This window comes from Rhea pennata, chromosome 1 (assembly GCF_028389875.1).
Source record: "Rhea pennata isolate bPtePen1 chromosome 1, bPtePen1.pri, whole genome shotgun sequence".
Classification (NCBI taxonomy): Eukaryota; Metazoa; Chordata; class Aves; order Rheiformes; family Rheidae; genus Rhea; species Rhea pennata.
In genome coordinates, this window is record NC_084663.1 from 195,199,462 (window position 1) to 195,218,976 (window position 19,515).

The 19,515-nt window shown below is 44.5% G+C and overlaps 1 protein-coding gene across 1 annotated transcript in view; it reads left to right on the plus strand.

Moving 5' to 3' along the window:
- ATP8A2 (ATPase phospholipid transporting 8A2) overlaps positions 1 to 18,904 on the plus strand; it is a 297,173-nt gene extending 278,269 nt beyond the window's left edge. The window contains exons 35-36 of the mRNA XM_062577183.1: positions 10,462 to 10,553; positions 18,659 to 18,904. Coding sequence (XP_062433167.1) covers positions 10,462 to 10,553; positions 18,659 to 18,756 — 190 coding nt within the window. The 3' untranslated portion in view covers positions 18,757 to 18,904. The remainder of the gene's footprint in view (positions 1 to 10,461; positions 10,554 to 18,658) is intronic.
- The last annotated feature ends 611 nt before the right edge of the window (positions 18,905 to 19,515 follow it).

The window sequence follows — 19,515 nt, forward strand, 5'->3', positions numbered from 1 at the left end:
GAAAAGTGAAAGGCTAGAATGGATTGTCAAAGTGATCTTTTTAGGAGGAACCTGGGATTTTTTGATTTTTTTTGTTGGGGTTTCCTTTTTCTTTCTTTCTTTCTTTCTTTCTTTCTTTTCTTTTTTTTTTCTTTTCTTTTTTTTTTTTGAAGACATCATTAGTGAGAAAAGAAAGAGGAATTGAGCTTGCATGTTGGAAAAGCTTTGTCCTGCTTCCAGCCACACAGTTTTGAGGACCAACTTGATGAGGATTTTGTGGGTTTAGAGTGGAGAATTTTGTCCCAGAGCTCTGCCTACAATGCAGTTGTTGCACACAAGGCTGACTGAAGGTCACGAAGTGCCTTGGCCTCTGTTTAATGCTGCACAGTGCCTCAGGCACAAGGTGATTTGGCTACACAGACAGACTGTGTCCCACCAGTGTGCAACCTACTGCTCGCTGGCTTTGGGATCTCTTCCACAGTAGGGGCCTGTGGTCTGGGGTCCTGCCTTACTCTATGTTGGAGTAGGAATGCCACATGTAATGGGAAGGGGAAATTTGGTGAACCAGCAAGCTACCAGGCAAAATCATAAGCTCTAACAGCAGTGTATTTCTAGGGCACAGGGCAGTGCATCTCTGTAGGTGCACATACCTATTTGCAGGCTCATTGCTGGCTTAAGTGTTTCCCAGAGCATTCCCAACATGGGGGAATGTGGTCCCGCCTTTGCCCCATCTCCTCAGTCCGTTCCTTTCTGTCTAGGGTCAGGCTCGTGTTCCTCTGCAGCAATGATGTACTGGGAAGCAGCTGAAGGGGATCTGCTGCAGTGGCAATGCCTGGTGACATTATACCATTGCAGGGTGTAATACTTCCAGGTTTCCTCAAAAATTGACTGCTACTGTGCCCTTAGGAAGGATTTGGCACTCCTTTGAGCATGGATGTCTTGGTGCAGGAATGGTCTGTGACTCATAGCTTCTTGTACCTCGGAGCCTGTGAGCAGCATGGGCCACACTTCCAGCTTCGCACCCCCTTGGTCTGTGCTTGGTAGCCCTTCGGTGTTACTGCCTCAACCTGGACTTTGTGGATGGCTTGCTGCATATTTACAGGAAAATGCAGAAGGGGCTTGAATTTGGATATTTATTTACTTCAGCTGCATCCTGAGTGGTTAAGGAGCATGTGTGTAGAGGCCGACTCCGCAAAGAAAATGCTGATTTTTGTTTTACGGTTTAGATGCTTCAGACACTTCCTTGTGAAAGGCTCTCCTTTGATTACATTGCAGCTTCAGTATCAGCAATGTCTGTTTGCCTTTTAAATTAAAAAGACCTCCTGCCCTGATTGACCTCATAGTAAAACATTCCTGCAATCCAATGCTAGATAACCAAAAATAACATCTCCCCTTTATGGACACAAACAGAGAAACCAGCAGACGCCTGTAGCTGCTGCTTTGACTATCCTGTGGCAGGGTGATTCGTTGCTGCCATGGCTCCAGAGGATGAGGTGTATTTGCTTACTCAGGCAGTAAGAGTGAAATGTCCACTTCAACAGGGCTTTCCTCCAAAGCTGTGGGTTGTGCTGAATACTTCAGCACATGCAGTTTTGCTGAATCCTCAGCGTTAGTGTGACGTACACCTGAGATGATTTGTGAGCTTGTTTGATTTTGAAGTCCTGGTCTGCAAGAATGTTACTTTTCCTTTCTCCTTATGCCAACTCTGCCTCGGTTGTCATCTCTTTGCCCACTGCATCGATCCAGTTTAGCAGCTCCTTTACGCAATTTCAAGTAACGCATTTGAGTCTAAACTAAAAGAAAGCAGTCAAAGCCACGGCTGTGCTGGGGGAGTGCACTCAGGCAGCGGGGAGGATGGTGTGCATGAGGAAGACGAATAGATCTCCTCTGGGCCGTTACAAAGCGTGGCAACGGCGCTGCACGTCAGCGGCGTCATGATGCACGGACAGCGAGAGGTGCAACTAGTGAGAACTGAACGAACCCGGGAGGAATTCTCAGAAACGTTCGGTCTGTTCTCGCAGCCAGGGAGGCACCCGCGAGTCCTCTGTGCCGGGTCACACTTATGTAAAATTCATCATGCCTGAACCTCTGATTAACCTTTAGAGGAAACTTAATGGAGATTGAAAACCAAGAGGTGGAAATGAGAGTCAACAGTCTGCTTGTAAACGGTTTGGTCATTATGACTGATCAAAGCTGGAAAAGCCTGTTTCCGCTTTGGACCTTTTTTTCTTTGTCTTAATATTTTATGTTGGTGTAACTTTCAGGGACAGAAGCACGTCAACAGAGGAACAGTAAGCTTTTGTGTGAGTTACTGTTTGGAAAGTATGGAAGAAAACTGTTAGTGGGTTTTAATTCAAAATTAAAAGAGGAGTAAAGAGTATCCTCTTCCTCAAAATCTAATCTGCAGCCAAGATCGCAGCTACAGAAACTTCCTCATCTTTAGCTTCTGTTTAGCCACATCAGATGTTTGTGACAATTACTCCTCTTCTTCCCCACTTCCCTGGCTCTTCCCTAGTGCGATGCTGGCAGGGCCCGGGGCATCACAGGCGAATACAAGCCAGACGGGGCATCTCAGCAACGAGGTGCTTACGGCGGAAGGTGGGAAGAAGGGTGCTATGTAAGGGTTTATCCCCGCCCCATTTGCACGTGTGTGCAGATCTGGCGGGTCGGGGCACCTATGGAGTTAAAAGTCACGATTTCAGCCTGAGCTGTAGAGGTTTCTGCTTTAAGCCGTAGCTGTGCAATGATTTAGCCGCTGCTAATGCTGCAGCGGCGGCGTAAAGAGAAGAGATTGTGCTGCTGCACCTGCAGGCAGTAGGGCAGAGGAATTCAGAGTTATCCAAATGACAGGAAAAACAGCTGTACGTTTCCTTGTCCTCTGGGCTTACCCGTTGACGTGTCTTGCGCTGAGCAGCCGTGCCGCTGCCGCTTGCTCGCTGCGCGCTCTTACCGCGGAGGGGAGGCAGCTGGGATACGCGCTTCTGTGTCTCGCTCGTGCGGGCTTTAGTAGCTGTAGTTACTGGTAGCATAATTCTTCATTCAAGAAAGTGGAAAGGCAGGAAACAAAACTAAATCGTTTCCTATGTGGGTCTGATTGAATTTTGAATAATCCAGAAGGGCAGCAGGCTAAAAACAATAGCAGCAGAGCATCTTTGCCCATTACGTGCGTCTGCGTTCTGCATCTCCGCTAATAAATCATAACCAGATATGAACTCACTTCACAACAGCTCAGTTTCTGTGCACGAAAGGGAACCCTGAGGTTTTTTCTTCTTTTTCCTCTCCTTTTCTTTCTTTTTTTGACTGATTAGTGCATGCATTTTTCTCAGGGAAGACCCTATTTTAAGAGAGACACCTGCATCCACTTTAACCTTCCCTTCTTTGTGAGCCCTGCTTTTGCCACCAGCCAATTAGCAAACTCAGGAGGACATTCTGGGTCAAGCTATACCAAGTACTGCAAATCCTCATTAACGCTAATTAGTGCTCAGTAGGTTAATTGGTGGTGAAGCTCATCTTTTTTTAATTACTTGAGCAAATGAGCCAGTGGGACCTTGTGGTCAGCTTTGAATTATTCTGTTTGTTTTGATGCTCCTCATTTGAATGTGTAAAGCCAGATGTTTGTTCCCCAGATTTAAGGACTGTTTGCTTTTGTGAGGGGTGAGAAGAAGGAAACAAAAAATAAAATTAGAGTCTCTATTAACACCTTAGAGCAATTTAGATACAAAACAGAAGAGCCATTTTATTCATGGAATAGAAAATATTGTTATGAAATAATGTGTTGCTCTTAGTTTACTCTTTGGTTTGTCATCCACTTAATGAATTAGTGTCATGTTATTAGTGCAGATTTCCAGACAGGCTGAAAACATCTTGACCCTCTCAGGAAGCTGTTGCAGAGGTATTCCTTGCACAAGGTTTTATTTTTTATAGATAGCAACTTAGGCTGGTGTTAGAGGACTTCAGTAATTACTTCTTTTATCACTTTTTCATAATAACCCTTGTTTTTTTTTCTCTCTCATCTACTATTTGTTTGGTTTAACTCAAAGCATTTTGTCTATCCTTTGTCCTTCATGTAATCATAGATAGAAGATATGTTTTTCTTGCCTCTTCTGAAGTCACCAACCAACCAACTTGAGCATATTTCCCTGTTGATTTCTGGGTCACTGACTCCCGTAAGGGTATCTGGTTTTGTCATTTCCTCGCTTTGACATCATCTTTTGGTCCTGAGTATAAATACAAGTATATCCAGTATTCGGAGTATAGTCTCATGATTTTTTTTTTTTAATCTTTTTGCCCTGATGTGTTTTAACATGCCCCCTGTAGACCCTGCCTTGGCAAGACTCTGTGGGAGGGCTTAGGCACTGGCAGAATTAACCAAAAAAAAACCATGGCTAATACTGAGGATTGATTTATACACCACATTTGTGTGGACAAGGCCTAACCTTGTTCGCAGGAGTCGGAGATCATCCTTAGTTTTGCACCATAGTGTGAGGGAGACTGAGATATCTGCACTTTGTTCTGTTATCTGTTGGTAGCAGAAGAAAACCTCTCCTGCAAGTAGGGAATCTGTTGATATTAGTGCAACCATTGAGGTCTTGTTAAGAAATCCATTTAATTTGACCTTTCTTTCTCTTAAGAGTTTGCATTGGGAGATTAATTTCTGTTAGAAATCAAGTACTTATCCATTTCAGAAAAGCTATATTGCATTTACCTCCGTGTATTAAGTGTTTGTTTTATACTACTTGACTGGTCTTGACTCTCAGTCTATTTAGTCATCGCTTGTACTTAAATCGTAAATGCTTTAATTCTGCCATGAGCTTTTCTTTTTCTATACAGGTGAGATCCAATATAATTTCCCAAATGGGAAACTCAGATGTGACTTCAGTTAGGAAATTGTTTTTTATAATTAGCAATATCAAAGATATTGTAGCTTTGGCTTCCTCAGAGCAGCACTGTGTCATTCATCTTCAGAAGTCCCTTGATAGCATACTTCCCTCTGCACTTCCCAAATAAAAGCTTAAAGAGCTAACTGTTAATGGCCTGTAGCAGATAGAATCTTGCAGTTTATCTGTTGCTATGCAGTAGACAGGCAGTTAAATAATTTGTTCCTCATGTCTTTTGCAGCCTTGGTTAACAGCATTCTCAATATTAGAATTTTGCAGAAAATGTTGCATATATCTCCCTTAGAACTAAATTTTTGGATCAATTTAACACTTTTTTTTAACAGTTTATGCAGACTTCCCTCTGATTCTCTTCCTACTGAGATGATGATGACCCAATCTGCATGTTCTGCTTTACGCGTAGAAGATGAACAAGCGTTCCATAAACCCACAACCCTTTGCTTTTTCTTTTCTATCGCAATGATAGTTTACCTTTGGAATATTTTGCTCTTTTTGCTTCTTTCATTCACAACTTAACAGTAGTTTCAGAAAGTGTTTGGCTACTCTTACCAGTCTTGTGAGTTCCCAGAAGTCCTCTGCAATCAGCCTGAGGTTGCACAATGCAGCATCAGTGGGTTGTGCATGTGCCACTACTGATGCAAACAGGAGCTGGAGATCTGTGTACGGTCGCAGGGCCATGATCTGATTGCAGTCACAGAGACACAGTGGGATAGTTCACATGACTGGAATGCTGCCATGGATGGGTATGTGCTTTTTAGGAGAGACAGGCCAGGAAGGCGAGGTGGTGGGGTTGCTCTTTATGTGAGAGAGCAACTGGAATGCATCGAGCTTTGCCTAGGGGTGGTGGAGGCAGTCGAGAGCTTATGGGTAAAGATCAAAGGGCAGGCCGGCACGGCGGACACTGTTGTGGGTGTCTACTACAGGCCACCTGACCAGGAAGAGAAAGTTGATGAGGCCTTCTATGGACAGCTAGAAGTATGCTCACCATCACAGGCCCTGGTTCTCATGGGGGACTTCAACCACCCTGACATCTGCTGGAGGGACAACACAGCAAGGCACAAACAGACCAGGAGGCTCCTGCAATGCATTGATGATAACTTCTTGTCACAAATGGTGGAGGAGCCTATGAGGAGGGGTGTCCTGCTGGAACTTGTCCTTAGCAACAGAGAGGGACTGGTTAGAGATGTGCAGGTTGAGGGCAGCCTTGGCTGCAGTGACCATGAGATGGTGGAGTTCAGGATCCTGCAGGAAATAACTAGGGCAACAAGCAGCATTGCAACCCTGGACTTCAGGAGAGCAGACTTTGGGCTCTTCAGAGACCTAATTGTGGAATCTCATGGGTTAAGGCCCTAGAAGGAAGGGGGGTCCAGGAGAGCTGGCTAGTATTCAAACATCACTTCCTCCAAGCTCAAGAGCGGTGCATTTGTTGCAGCAAAAGGGGCAGGAGACCTGCATGGGTGAGCAAGGAGCTCTTAGCCAAATTCAGGCAGAAGAAGAAAATACACAGAATGTGGAAGAGGGGACAGGCTACTTGGGGAGAATGGGAGGAATGCAGTCAGAGTATGTAGAGATGTGGCGAGGAAGGCTAAGGCCCAGCTGGAATTGAGTCTGGCAACGCATGTCAAGGACAACAGGAAGGGCTTCTTCAAATGTATCAGCAGCAAGAGGAAGACTGGGGAAAATGTGGGCCTGCTACTGAATGGGGCGGGGGCCCTGGAGACAAGGGACACAGAGAATGCAGAATTACTGAATGCCTTCTTTGCTTCAGTCTTCTCTGCTAAGGGCAGCCCTCATGAGTCCTGCAGCCTGGACGTGAGGGAGAAAGTCTGGAGAAGGGAAGACCTTCCTTTGGTTGAGGAGGAAAGGATTAGAGACCTTCTGGGCAGGCTAGACACCCACAAATCCATGGGCCCAGATGGGATGCACCCACAGGTACTGAGGGAGCTGGTGGATGTTGTTGCCAAGCCGCTCTCCATCATCTTTGAAAGGTCCTGGAGAACTGAAGAGGTGCCTGAGGACTGGAAGAAAGCCAATGTCACTCCAGTCTTCAAAAAGGGCAAGAAGGAGGACCCAGGCAACTATAGGCCAGTCAGCCTCACCTCCATCCCTGGGAAGGTGATGGAACAGCTCATTCTGGATGTCATCTCCAGGCCTATGGAGGAAAAGAAGGTGATCAGGAGTAGCCAGCATGGATTCACCAAGGCAAAATCTTGCTTAACCAACCTGATAGCCTTCTGTGATGGAATGACTGGCTGGGTAGATGGAGGAGAGCAGTGGATGTTGTGTACCTTGACTTCAGCAAGGCTTTTGACACTGTCTCCCATAACATCCTCCTAGAGAAGCTTAAGAAGTGTGGATTAGACGAGTGGACAGTGAGGTGGATTGAGAACTGGCTGAATGGCAGAGCTCAGAGGGTTGTCATCAATGGTGCAGAGTCTCGTTGGAGGCCTGTGGCTAGTGGCATCCCCCAGGGCTCAGTACTGGGTCCCATCCTGTTCAACGTCTTCATCACTGACCTGGATGGGGGGATGGAGTGTGTCCTCAGCAAGTTTGCTGATGATACCAAGCTGGGAGGAGTGGCTGACATACCTGAGGGCTGTGCTGCCATTCAAAGAGACCTGGACAGGCTGGATAGTTGGTTGGAGAGGAACCTCATGAGGTTCAACAAGGGCAAGTGCAGAGTCCTGCACCTAGGGAAAAATAAACCTAGGCACCAGTACAAGCTGGGGGCTGACCTTCTGGAGAGCAGCTCTGCAGAGAAGGGCCTGGGAGTGCTGGTGGATGACAAGTTGACCAGGAGACAGCAATGTGCCCTTGTGGCCAAGAAGGCCAATGGTCTCCTGGGGTGCATTAGGAAGAGTGTTGCCAGCAGGTCGAGGGAGGTGACCCTGCCCCTCTACTCAGCCCTGGTGAGGCCTTGTCTTGAGTACTGTGTCCAGTCCTGGGCTCCCCAGTACAAGAGAGACATGGAGCTACTGGAGAGAGTCCAGCGTAGGGCTACAAAGATGATCAGAGGGCTGGAGCACCTTTCCTATGAGGAACGGCTGCGAGAGCTGGGCCTCTTCAGCCTGGGGAAGAGAAGACTGAGGGGGGATCTTATCAATGTGTACAAGTACCTGAAGGGAGGGTGTCAAGGGGCCGGGGACAAACTCTTTTCAGTTGTCCCATGTGACAGGACAAGAGGCAATGGGCAGAAATTGAAGCACAGGAAGTTCCGCCTGACCGTGAGGGGGAATTTCTTCCCTGTGAGAGTGACGAAGCACTGGCACAGGTTGCCCAGAGAGGTTGTGGAGTCTCCTTCTCTGGAGATCTTCAAGGCCTGTCTGGATGCAACCCTGTCTACCATGCTCTAGGTGACCCTGCTGAGCAGGGAGGTTGGACTAGATGATCTCCAGAGGTCCCTTCCAACCTTACAGATTCTATGATACTCTGATAGATTCTGGAGCCTCTAGACTGTCTCTGACTCTAGAGACTCGGCTCTGTCAGCCTGTTCAAAGCTGGAGAAATCTCATGTACTGCTTTGTGCATGCCATCCTCATCCGCTGATCCTTCGGAGTATGTTCTTTCCATTCTTACGCCTGCTTTGCACTGTTGGAGGTTTCCCTGCCTGTGCATATGGTTATCTTGCAACCAGCCAGTCTTTCTTATCAGCTGGATCTTCCAAGCTTCAGAACCTTCCATGCTGAAACTCTGTTTTTTGCGGAAACTTCTAGTCCTTTCTTCTTTGAATGCATGTGGATCTAATGTTACAAGAGCTCTTGGAGATTCTCTGATGCTCCCGGTTTGTATCTGTAGTTTTACTTCCAAATCTGTCATCAACTTGTGCTTTACATTGAGGAAATACCACTGACTGCAGACAGGAAAAACCTGGCATACCAGTTACAGGAGTAATTCTGCTGTGCCAGGAAAAAGAGAGGGAAAAAACCAAAGTGTCTGGAAATGGTGACAGTGATAAGGATTGTAACGAAGGGTGAACAGGCCATACAATTTCCTCCTTCAGATGGCCAGACTGGAGGCTGTAGAGGGAAAACAGAAGGGTTCCTGCCTTTCTTTCGTGAGCATCTCATTAGGCACTGCACGGGGGACTCTTGAGTCTGGATATTAACCTAATGGAATATTAAGTGAAACGTAAACCCACATAGATGGATTACATGCTAGTGGCAGCTCAGAGATTCTTACAGTGACTTTCTTGTTTGAGGGTAGCAAACTGCTTCGATGAAAGGGAGTTGCCAATTTAAAACTGTTGTAAGCTTGTTGACAGCAGCAGCTGTACTTACTGGGATTTCCATTTTGTATACCGAATATATGTGAACTTGTAATCTAACCCAAGATGAATATTGATATTCATATTTCAGATATGTATCCACATTTGCAGCATAAACCATGGAATTACTGCTTGTGAAAAAAGATGTGAAAAGACAGGCAGACTTTTGAAGATCAAACAGCCAGTGTAAAACGTGGTACAAATGGGGTCAAGAAATGGGGAAGAGCCGTAAAAGCACACAGATCTGTTGTATTCCTTGTCTCCATCCCAGTATTAGGAACAAGTGTGAGATTAAAAAAAGTAAGAGTGTGAGAGGAAAAACACCCAATTGCATAGTAACTTTCAACTAAAATATATAGGATGTATTTCATAATATTCTGATATCTAACAGCGATATGAGACCCCAGTTCAGCAAAATTTGAGCATTTGTGTTAGACTTCTATGCCTAGTTAAGTGCCTTGACACCTTGATCTTAGACATCATTTGCCTACTCTGGGCATAAAGTTCTCAAAGCAGTGAGTGGTGTAGTGGGGTTTTTTGCCCCCCCCCTTTTTTTTCTTTTTGTTAAGACTCAGGGTAGGCAGTAGCTGTAATGATTTATACATGTGTGTTAAATCTAGTCAGTTTTCTCTTTTTCAAGTGATTGAAAAGAATATTGTATCTTTCACCTTACATTTGTATTTTCACTTTCTGTACATTTAATAATTTCAAAATTTCAAAATGAAGTAAACAAGCCAAAAAAGAGTTCTAACTAAAACCTGAGTAGAATATGGGGTTTGGGTTTTTTTGGTTTTGTTTTTTCCAATATAGATGGAAATGAGAGTATTCTGTAGAAAAGAAAATCAGTGATCGGTGTCACTTTTGGTTGTTTCAGGTCATTTTGTAGGTGCAATAAAAACCTTTTACCATGTGCTAAGCAAAAGTACACTGCTCTCCAAGACAGCTTGTGAGTGTCATGATTTGTGTGCATAACACTAAAAAGAAATCTCCTTTTTTTTATGATCTATATCTCTCGATGTCGAATTTGTAACAAATCATGTCAAAGGCCCAGAGACAACACCATCATGATGGTAGTGATATCAGAGGTAAATCAACTAAATACGTGCTTAGACAAATGGCCTTAAAAAGGAGTGATTTTCATTATTATAGAGTGGTCTTGAGTGTGTGCAGTTTAAAGACTGATGAGATTCTTTTTTATGCTACAACCATTGTAACAAATACCGACAACGCCAAAGCTGCCAAGTACTTTAAATATAGTTGACTTTTATCTTGAAATTATCTGCCTGCTCACTGATACATATATTTCTTTCTTTCCTCCCTCAGCGTGAACGAACGTGATCATTTGTTAAAAAGGCTTGGCAGGAAAACTCCTCCAAGCCTTTTCCGAGCTCATTCTGTCCAGCAAAGTGTATCACGTAAGTAATGGGTCATGGATGCATGTGTGTTTCACAGCAGTCAGTCCCAGATGAGTGAAGGGTGATTATTTTTTAATTAAATTGTAGGTAGAGATAATCTAGTGCAGAGGGTGAGCTGCCAACCAACAGACATGCATTTGGAAGTGGAATTAGTGTATTTGGCCCTAGGCAAGTGGAGCTCAAATGTGGATAATTCCCTAGGATCCAATCAACAGGCCCAAATGACAAAATCCCAATACACAAATTCTCTAAATGTAAAATTCTGATATTACTGTGTTCTTGAGAATATCAAAAACTCTGCAGGATAAAATAAATGTTGTGATAGAGTCTTACTTAAATAGAAGTGGTTCCTTTTTGTAAAGTCTTATTAGCTGTGGTTTTGAGAATACAGTAGTATTTCAGTGATGCAATTTGTGTTTTATATGCTTCTCATGAAACAAGCTGTGGCATGCAGAACTGCTTCACTCATCTCCCTCTTTTTGTCCTCTGATGGGAGAAGAGATGCAACCTCACACCTTGCTACCTGTGCTATTTAGAATAAATTGCTTTCTTTGCTGGTGTTGAGATCATCCATTTATTCCTCCTCAGAGAGGAGTGTGTGACAGGCCTGCATCTGCTGCACCTGTGTGTGTTGTCAGAGCTTCCGTGTTAAAAATAATGTAAGAAAGACCCCTGTAGGCCAGATGCACTAAAGGACTAGGATGTGTCGGGGGAGCAGGGAGTCCAGTCACCCGGTCAGGTGATGAAGTGCAGTCTTTCTTGTGGCCAGGCAGTTGGTCAAAATATGCTCATCTTACTTAAGAAAATAGCCCCCTGCGTGCTGTGCTGCTGCTCACGGGGCAAGGGGCAGGCACTCAGGATTTGGGGTTTGTATCCTCCTTGCAATGAGAAATGACATTTTTGTCTAGAAATCCCAGGAAGCTAATTGGAGTCAAACCTCATCTGCTAACTGCAACCTCTTCTTTAGCAGGCTCTTGTGGCCCAGGCCATGGAGGTGGGGATAGGATGTGAGCACTCAAATGCCAGAGTATGCCTGTATTCCAGGCAGGATTTGACCAGGACAGGAGGGAGGGTCCTGGATCTGCTGGATGTTGTCCCCTGCAGAAGGACAGCAGGTGCCCTCAGTGCTGAGGCCAGAGCAGCCGGGGGCTGTTGCTGCCCAAGGGATGCGAGACCTTCTGCCATCAGCCTGCTGCTCCGGGCTCAGGGCAGCCCCGGGGCCATGGGCTTCCTCCAGGATTTACCCCTCGTGTCAAGGAGCTGGGGATGCTGCCTGTGGCTCTCCTCTGGGCTCACAGACACACCCTTTGAGGAAACGCTAGAGGAGATGATTGGCAGAATAAATCCATGCAATACATAAATGGATTGTCAAGGAAATCTGCTGTAGAGACTTAGCACAGTGCAGAAAGGAGATATGCTGGTGGTAACTGGTCAGACTTGGTCTGCATTTTGAGTTTTGTAGAACACTTCATTGAGCTTCTAATAGGTGAATGGTTAACGGGAAAGCAAAATGAGATATCAAATAAAGCCTAATTTGGATAACCAGCCCCCTATAAATGCAAATGATTAAGTGCTAAATGAGTCAACCTAGTCAGGACAGGTTACATTCAGCTGTCTGTTTTTCACATGAATGTAAAGTTTTATTGTGAAGCTACTAGGACTGAAAAGGCTTTTTTTATGTCATATCCATGATTCTTTAAAACTTCTGTCATCTCTTGTCAAATGTTTTTTTCAAAAGTTGCATAGCTGCTATATGCACAAGGCCATGTGAAATCCTGGGAACATATGTGCTGTTTTCACAACCCTAAATTGTACAACTGTTTACTAAATGCTGGAAAGCTTCAAAGCAAAGAATTGATGAATAGGGCAGTAGCCTTGACATGCTGGGCCAGTATCTTAAATCACACTACATGCACTCTGTTTGAAGTCTTGAACTGTTCATGTGTTTTCACCAGGCTCCAAGTTCCCAGCCTGTGAAGGCCACTTCTTCCAAAAATTGCTCGTGCGACTTCAGCTCAGAATCTGACACTTGCACATAAAGCAGGAGATGGGTTTGTTTAGGTAGAGCTGGCAAGAGCTTAGGCAAATCAATTGCTCTGACCACAGCAAAGAAGGAAAATATGCTTCAGCTTCCTCGCACAGGTTGTAAAGTAAATCTCAAATCACTACTGCATCTTTATTTTACTTTTGAAAACTGTTTCGTACTTAGTGGTGAAGAAACAATACCTTAAATTCCCTTTTGTTTTCAGTCACATGGAAATGAGGCAAATACTAGAAAAATCACATAAGTTGTTTCTGGGCTGCTGCTAATGGTGTGGAGGGCAAAAAAAAAGAAAAAAAAAAAAAAAAAGATGGCTTAAGGCAAGACTGTGCAGTCCTTTACTGCAAGATAGGCACTTTATCTGCTTGTTTCCTTAGCTGTCTGCTGGGGAGTCGTCTCCTATCCAAAAGCATAAGTGCAGCATTCGCCTTAGGGCAGGATGCAGGGCTGGTGTGCTCACATTAAAAGCTGTGCTCTGGCAGATCTAGCCCCCAGACTCCCCAAAGGGAGGCGCACAGCCACACGGCCGGTGCTGTGCCTGCTGTACACCAACACCAGCCAGTATCAGTTGTTCCATGTTGTTCTCCAAGTAGTGGAACTGGCTCAGAGTAGCTGCCTAGGAGACTAGGTCGTGCCCATCTGGAAGAGACCTCTTAAGTGCACTCTTAAGCATGTTAGACCTTTTATGGTTGATTTTCTTGCTCTGGCTTTGTTTCTGTGTTCCTGCATCATGGAGAACTACCAGAAACATATAGCAAATTTATCTACAAACTATACCATCAAAGCTCATGCTGTTCCTTCCCATCTGTATAAAATCTGAGATCTATTTAAAATTCAGGAAGGAAAAAAAACCCTATCTGGAGAAGTCCCTGTTAGATGGTACTGCCTTGAGGCTTTTAGTGACAGAGTTTTATACAGGTAAGAAGCTCATGTGCTGATATCTCAGTGACATCTTGTAGGCAGCAGCAGTGGCAGTCACCTTTAAAACTTGGTGTGGATCCTGTTGGAGGTACCCATGAGAAATCATGGATTCTCCATTCCCATCTGCTTTTTAAAGCCCCTTAAGAGCAAGCAGGAAGGGCCACCAGGTTGCTTTCTCAGGCGTTCATTTGGGCTATCGCTCCAGGAAAGGAGCAGTCTTAGTATGACTCATAAATGCTCTTAGTCTCAAAAGATTTGCTGGCAATGAGGTTTTCCCAGGGAGCTCTCCAAGGCTTCATCCATTTTAGTGTCTCTACTTGCTCTGAACCTATGAAAGTACAACTGTCCTATTGAGTTCAGTGCCAGGGCCTAGGAGCACTCTCTTGACCTAGTAGCATCTGCCTCCAATGAGCCCAATGGATAGAGAAAAGCTGTTCTTGTTCCCTCTCCTTCAGCATGACTGATCTCTCTCACCTGTGCCCCCAGAGCAGCAGGATGAGGACACTGATGTTCCCCCCGACCCTTACTCAGGTACCCTCCACCCTGGCTGTCCATGTGGAAAGTCCCCAGTGAGCCCTGTAGTGCCTTCCCTCTTGTAATTCAGAATATCTCCTGTCACTGGCTAGTTGTGATTTGTCCAAGTGTGTTCTTAAAAACAGAGCTGAGCACTCCTGAAACGTGGAGGGCTGTGCCTGAATGAGGATTACCGCGCTTGGCCCAGATTTCCTATGCTAGCAAAGAAAATCCCTCTTCCTTTGACGGGGTGTGGTGACTGCATGGAGTAAATCTGAACACAGAGTGTGCTTTGCACCTTATTAATCAATGGAGAAAAAGCACCTGTCATCTGAGGTTCGTTTCACAGTATGGGGGCTGGCGAATAATAAATAATAATAATGTGTTCATGCTGAGGGCTCTAATCCCACCATTTATTCTCCACTAGCAGACATCTTCTTCCTCTCGCTTTTCTCCTGGTGCATTCTGATTTGAAAAACAACAGGGTAGCTATCAGAGATGCCTTTTAAACTCCATTTCCTTTTATACTGGATGTATTTGAAATAATATGTATTTGATACTTTTTGAAAAACAACTAGATATTTGTTGACTGTCAAGATGAGTTGCAATCTTTTAAAATCAATTTTTTTAAGAACAAGAAGTAGGAATAATTAGTTTAGAAGGGATGCTGTAGCATCTGGCTCCATGTTTTCTACGTGCAAATACTAGTAGTTTAGTTTCTGGGAAGACAGTTATGGGACCATTTGTCAGGAATTTCTCTTGGGTCCTTTAGAAAACACAGGCATAGTTTATCAGCAGAGGAGTGAATGATTTCTGTAAGTATTAGTCAAAATGTCCAAGACAAAGCAGCTCACAGTTTCCCAGGACAAGCTGAAGAGAGGGTTCCCTGAGAAGGCGTGCTGAGTTAGCATTTTCTGTTTAATTGGTAAATATGAGCTATGACATCTCATCAACTCTTCTTCAAAAGTTTGCAGAACCAAACTTTTGGCCTGAGAGAGAATTTGGCTGGCCAAGCAATATTCTAACATTGATTTTTATTTTGTCAGAGGTATTTTGAGATTTAAGAAGCCCTTCCCCAAAAAAAACAAATGATAAAAAAAAATATCCCCCCCCCTACATCCTCCAAAAATGTCACTTTAGTGGATTTGTTTTTCAGGGTGTTTTTTCTAGAGGTAAACGACATCCTGGTAAAATGCATGTTGTACTTGGGATTATACTAAACTATAATACTACTGCACTTGTGAAATAGTAAAATGTTTGTTAGAGAGGCTTAACAGGAAGGAGGGAACCAGGTCTGGAACTAACAGACTTCCAGTGAGAACTGGCCTCCCTGGTGCTCGTTGGGCTTAAACAGGCCATGGAGACTGTCAGCTCGGCTGTCTCAGGTGAGAGTGCGAGGAGTAGGTGGCCTCTAGAGTAAATCTCTGCAGCACCTAGCGTTGCGCACAGTCCTGCCCAGAGTGGATTTCCTGGAGCAGAGAGAGCCCTCTGGACCCTCTGTGGTCCTGATCTCGCAAGCTGTGGAGATTGCGCAGTGTCCTTTGCATGCTCAGGACGTACGTACATAGACCATTTCTCTAATCCAGGATTGGATTGACCAGAATAGTCATTGCAGGGAACAGAGAAAAGTTCTGTTAGCTTAGAAACCTAATGGGAGGCTAGATTCTGATCTACTAATAGAATACCAAAGCTTAAAAAAAAGGTGCTTTTAAAATTCAATAGGTTGCCTGATAGTATCTGGTACCAGTGAAACCTTAGATTTGACGAGAATGCGAATCTGTCCTTAACACATGAGCTGTGCTGTCAGATATTCAAAAGTCTTCCTTATTTAGCTGCCTTAGTTGAAAGGCTGCGACTACAAAGGCTCTTCCTTCCGCAGCAGCCGGGAGCAGGTTGTGCCCAGAAAGCCCCAAAGAAGTGCTCCTTCGTGGGCTGCTGCAGCGCCGCACCACAACGAGTGCCTTGTTCCCCGCGCGGGGCAGTAGCGGTGGTCTTAAAACCAGAGCTGGGGGAAAGGCTCAAACTTCCAAACAGTTTTCTAGTCACTGGTGGATGGAAGCTTTCACTGGTTTTGGATGGGGTCTGAGAATAGTGGAAAGGCAGAGCTGCTTGGGGAGCACGGGCACGACTTGAGCACTTTCTGATTGACTGAGGCAGTCAGCTGCCTGAACAGCTTGAAGCTCAATCAAAAAAAAAAAAAAAAAATGTATGAAATCACCTTCCTGCAGTGAGATCAACAAAAAAAAAGTTAAATAAATGGCCAAACGTTGAGCTTTGACTGAATGGAGAGAATATGCAAGTGCTGGGGTCACAGCCTTTCCCATGATGTATGCACAGCACCCTGGTGGAGGCTTTGTCAGGATGGGTCAAGGACACTCGGGTGTAGGAATACCACTGGTCCTCTTAAGGCAGCAAAAATTTGCAGCCCAACAGGCTTTCTACTGGTGCGAGAGTTAAACACAGGTTTCTTTGATTGCATTTTGCACTGGCTTTGTGGAAGGACTGGGCTGACTAGCTGTTTATAGGCTTGTGCTAACACTGGAAATAAGCAGGTAATGGAAAGAGAGCTAGGGCTGACGGACTTTGCTTGCGCGATGAGTACTCATTTTGCAGTAGTTAGGCCAGCTGAAGAGTCTACTGTGCTGAGTGACATGATCGGACATGTAAATATAGCAAAGCCATCTTGATGCAGGCCGGGTGATGGGCACTGCCTTCAGTCCTTTGGGGCCTAAGCAGAAGATTCTTTCCATTGAGATTTTTGCCAAAAAAAATAACAGTATGCTGGCGCTTAGAGTGGAACAAACCCACTGAGGGGATTTGTTTAAGTGTGAATCCACTCTATTCTAACTTAAAGCCTATTTTTGTAACAGGCATATTTCCTTTGTAATTATCCAGTGTGCATATATTTTTCGCAAAAGAGAATCTGAATTTTGTGAATATATTTTGTGAACCTTCAGCTAGAGGCAGCAAAAAACAACCTGTACATCTATAGTAGTGTGTGTATTAGCATGAAATGCTCAGGGAGAATAAAAAGGGGTGTTGGGCTTAGTCATGTAATCAAATCGGGGTTCCTGTGATCCTGCAATCGCCTCACTAGGGTGATGTGCCTGGAGTTAGCTCTGGATGATGTCTTTCTGTTTGAATATTCTCCATCTACTGGCAGAGGTTTCCTCCACAGTTCAGTGGAGATTTAATGGACCAAGCTCAACAGAGACCTCACCTGCACCCACTCCCTGGCCTGTCTTCCCCTCCACCTTAAGAGGGTGATCAGTCCCATGTGCTGTTCTACTGCAGGGTCCCCGCCTGTGTCATGCTGCAGCCCTATCTCACCTTGGTACTTGTTCTGAAGGAAAGAAAAATGAATAAACTTGAGACTGTTAAGGGAGGACATCTGAAAGGCAATTGCAAGGTCTCTGGATAGTCCTTGGGACTTCTGTCCTGCCTTATCAGATGCTCTGTCCTTCAGCCTGGGTAGACCTGGGATAGGATTTCAGAAGTCACAAATTCCCACTTCCAGAGCTGCTGAGGGAGATGGCGACTTTCCCGGATATGAGCTGTGGTATCGTTCCTGGGTTCCTCCAAGCCGAAATCACATGTGCTAACTCTTGGCTGGCTTTCTTAGTGCAAAGCCTTATCTGGTTCTGTATGTACTATGACTTTCCTATTTCTCCATATTTTATGACTATCTTAATCTCCCTGTCTTCCTCTTTTGCCTTGTGATTGCCCATTTTCAGTGAAAATCACTGTTCCCTTGTGTCACGGAGACTGCTGTCCTTTGCTTTAGTTTGCCATTCAACAATCTTTGCAGGGTCATGTCTGGTTTACATATTGTTTGGTGTTTCCCTACACTGGCCCTTCAGCTGTTGAGATTGCTTTATCAGTAATTTGTTTTCCAGATGATGTCAGACCCATCGCTTGGCTTGTCCATGTAACTTAGAAGAAGAGTGTGTCTGATTTCCTTTAATTTGAAAAATTTCAGGGAAGGTCAGAGGATCGTGTTAGCCAACAAGACAGATTTGTGCAAAATAGAGACTTACCTCCAGAGTATGTTGCTGTTTGTTCTATTCAAGGCATGGGAAGATAGCTAGAATTGAGAGTTCCTTGGTGTGAGTTGCCAGATGCTACCTGGAAATTTATGCAAAAAAAAAAAAAAAAAAATCTTGGATGATGGTACAAGGAAGATGCAACTCAGATGGCAGTTGTGGTCTAGACATTTTTGGGTTCCTCCAGGGAACCTGCAGATCTCATCAAACAGACTATAGAGGAGTCGAGCAAAAATGCAAGTCTCTACTAATCTGTTTTTTTAAAGATCCTCTGCCCCTCCAGGAGCTCAGTTGGTGTCCCAGTCCTTCTGTAGTGTTTTGGTCAGGGTAACTCTGGGAAGTGTTGCCTGTGTACACAACACCAGCCAGAGGAGGGGAGCAGTAAGACAGAACTGGCAGCGCACCATCCTTTCTGTGCCACGTGGGCGATGTCACGCACTGCTCTAAATGCTGGAAGCAGGTCATAGCAATGAAGATGATTATTGCAGTTTTGGTCACGTAGCTTCAGCAATGCCTAAAACTGTTTCTAAAAGCAGGCTGCACCCTTGAGCTGAAGCCTAGTGATTTTTTTTCCTTTGCTTTTTCAGATGGGTATGCATTTTCTCAAGAAGAACACGGTGTTGTTTCCCAGTCGGAAGTTGTTCGATCTTATGATACAACCAAAAGGAGACCAGAAGTGCAATAACATGATTCTTTCTTTGATTGGTGGTGGGAATAATGGGATTTGGATCAATGCGTCCACTGATAACACATCCGTGACTAAGGTTGGCAGCAGCAGCCAGAACACTGGAGAACTCATTTCTGTGGCCTTAGCCAACAAGTTTCTATATTCTCCCTGCGAACCTTGAGTATATATAGGGATGGGGAGGGGAGGGGGAAAAGCATTGTTTGAATTCAGTTGCAAAGCTCTGCCTAAACTTTTGTTTATATTGTTATGAAGCATTTGACTGTGCTATGTGAGGTGTGAAATTAAAAACACTCTTTTACCACTATTTAAAACATCAACATAAGGTTGTTCTGGGAGAAAAGTAGAAAATTTATGTTCCATGATAAATCAACCTTCACTTAATTGGAACGGGGTGCTGAGATTTCCTGTTTTGTTACACGCAGACTAAGTGCACACGGCTGCATGCAAACCTTATTCTCCCTAATGTTCACTGTTTATGAGATTTGACTGAAATTTTCAACAATTTGGTGTGAAACTCTTGCAGTGAAAACACAATCTGTAGCAAAGAATGCTTGTTTGCCTTCTCATGATAGAATAACATGATAGCAATGAATTATATAGAATATTTCTTGTCCTCTTACAGGATTTATTATGGCTCTATCTTAGCTTTCTAAAAACGAGCTAATAGCTTATTCTCAAAGTGAGGATGTGGAGCTCGGACAATTGGCAGAGCAGCTGTGTGGATTGCGTGGCTGCCTGCACAAAGATGATATGAAG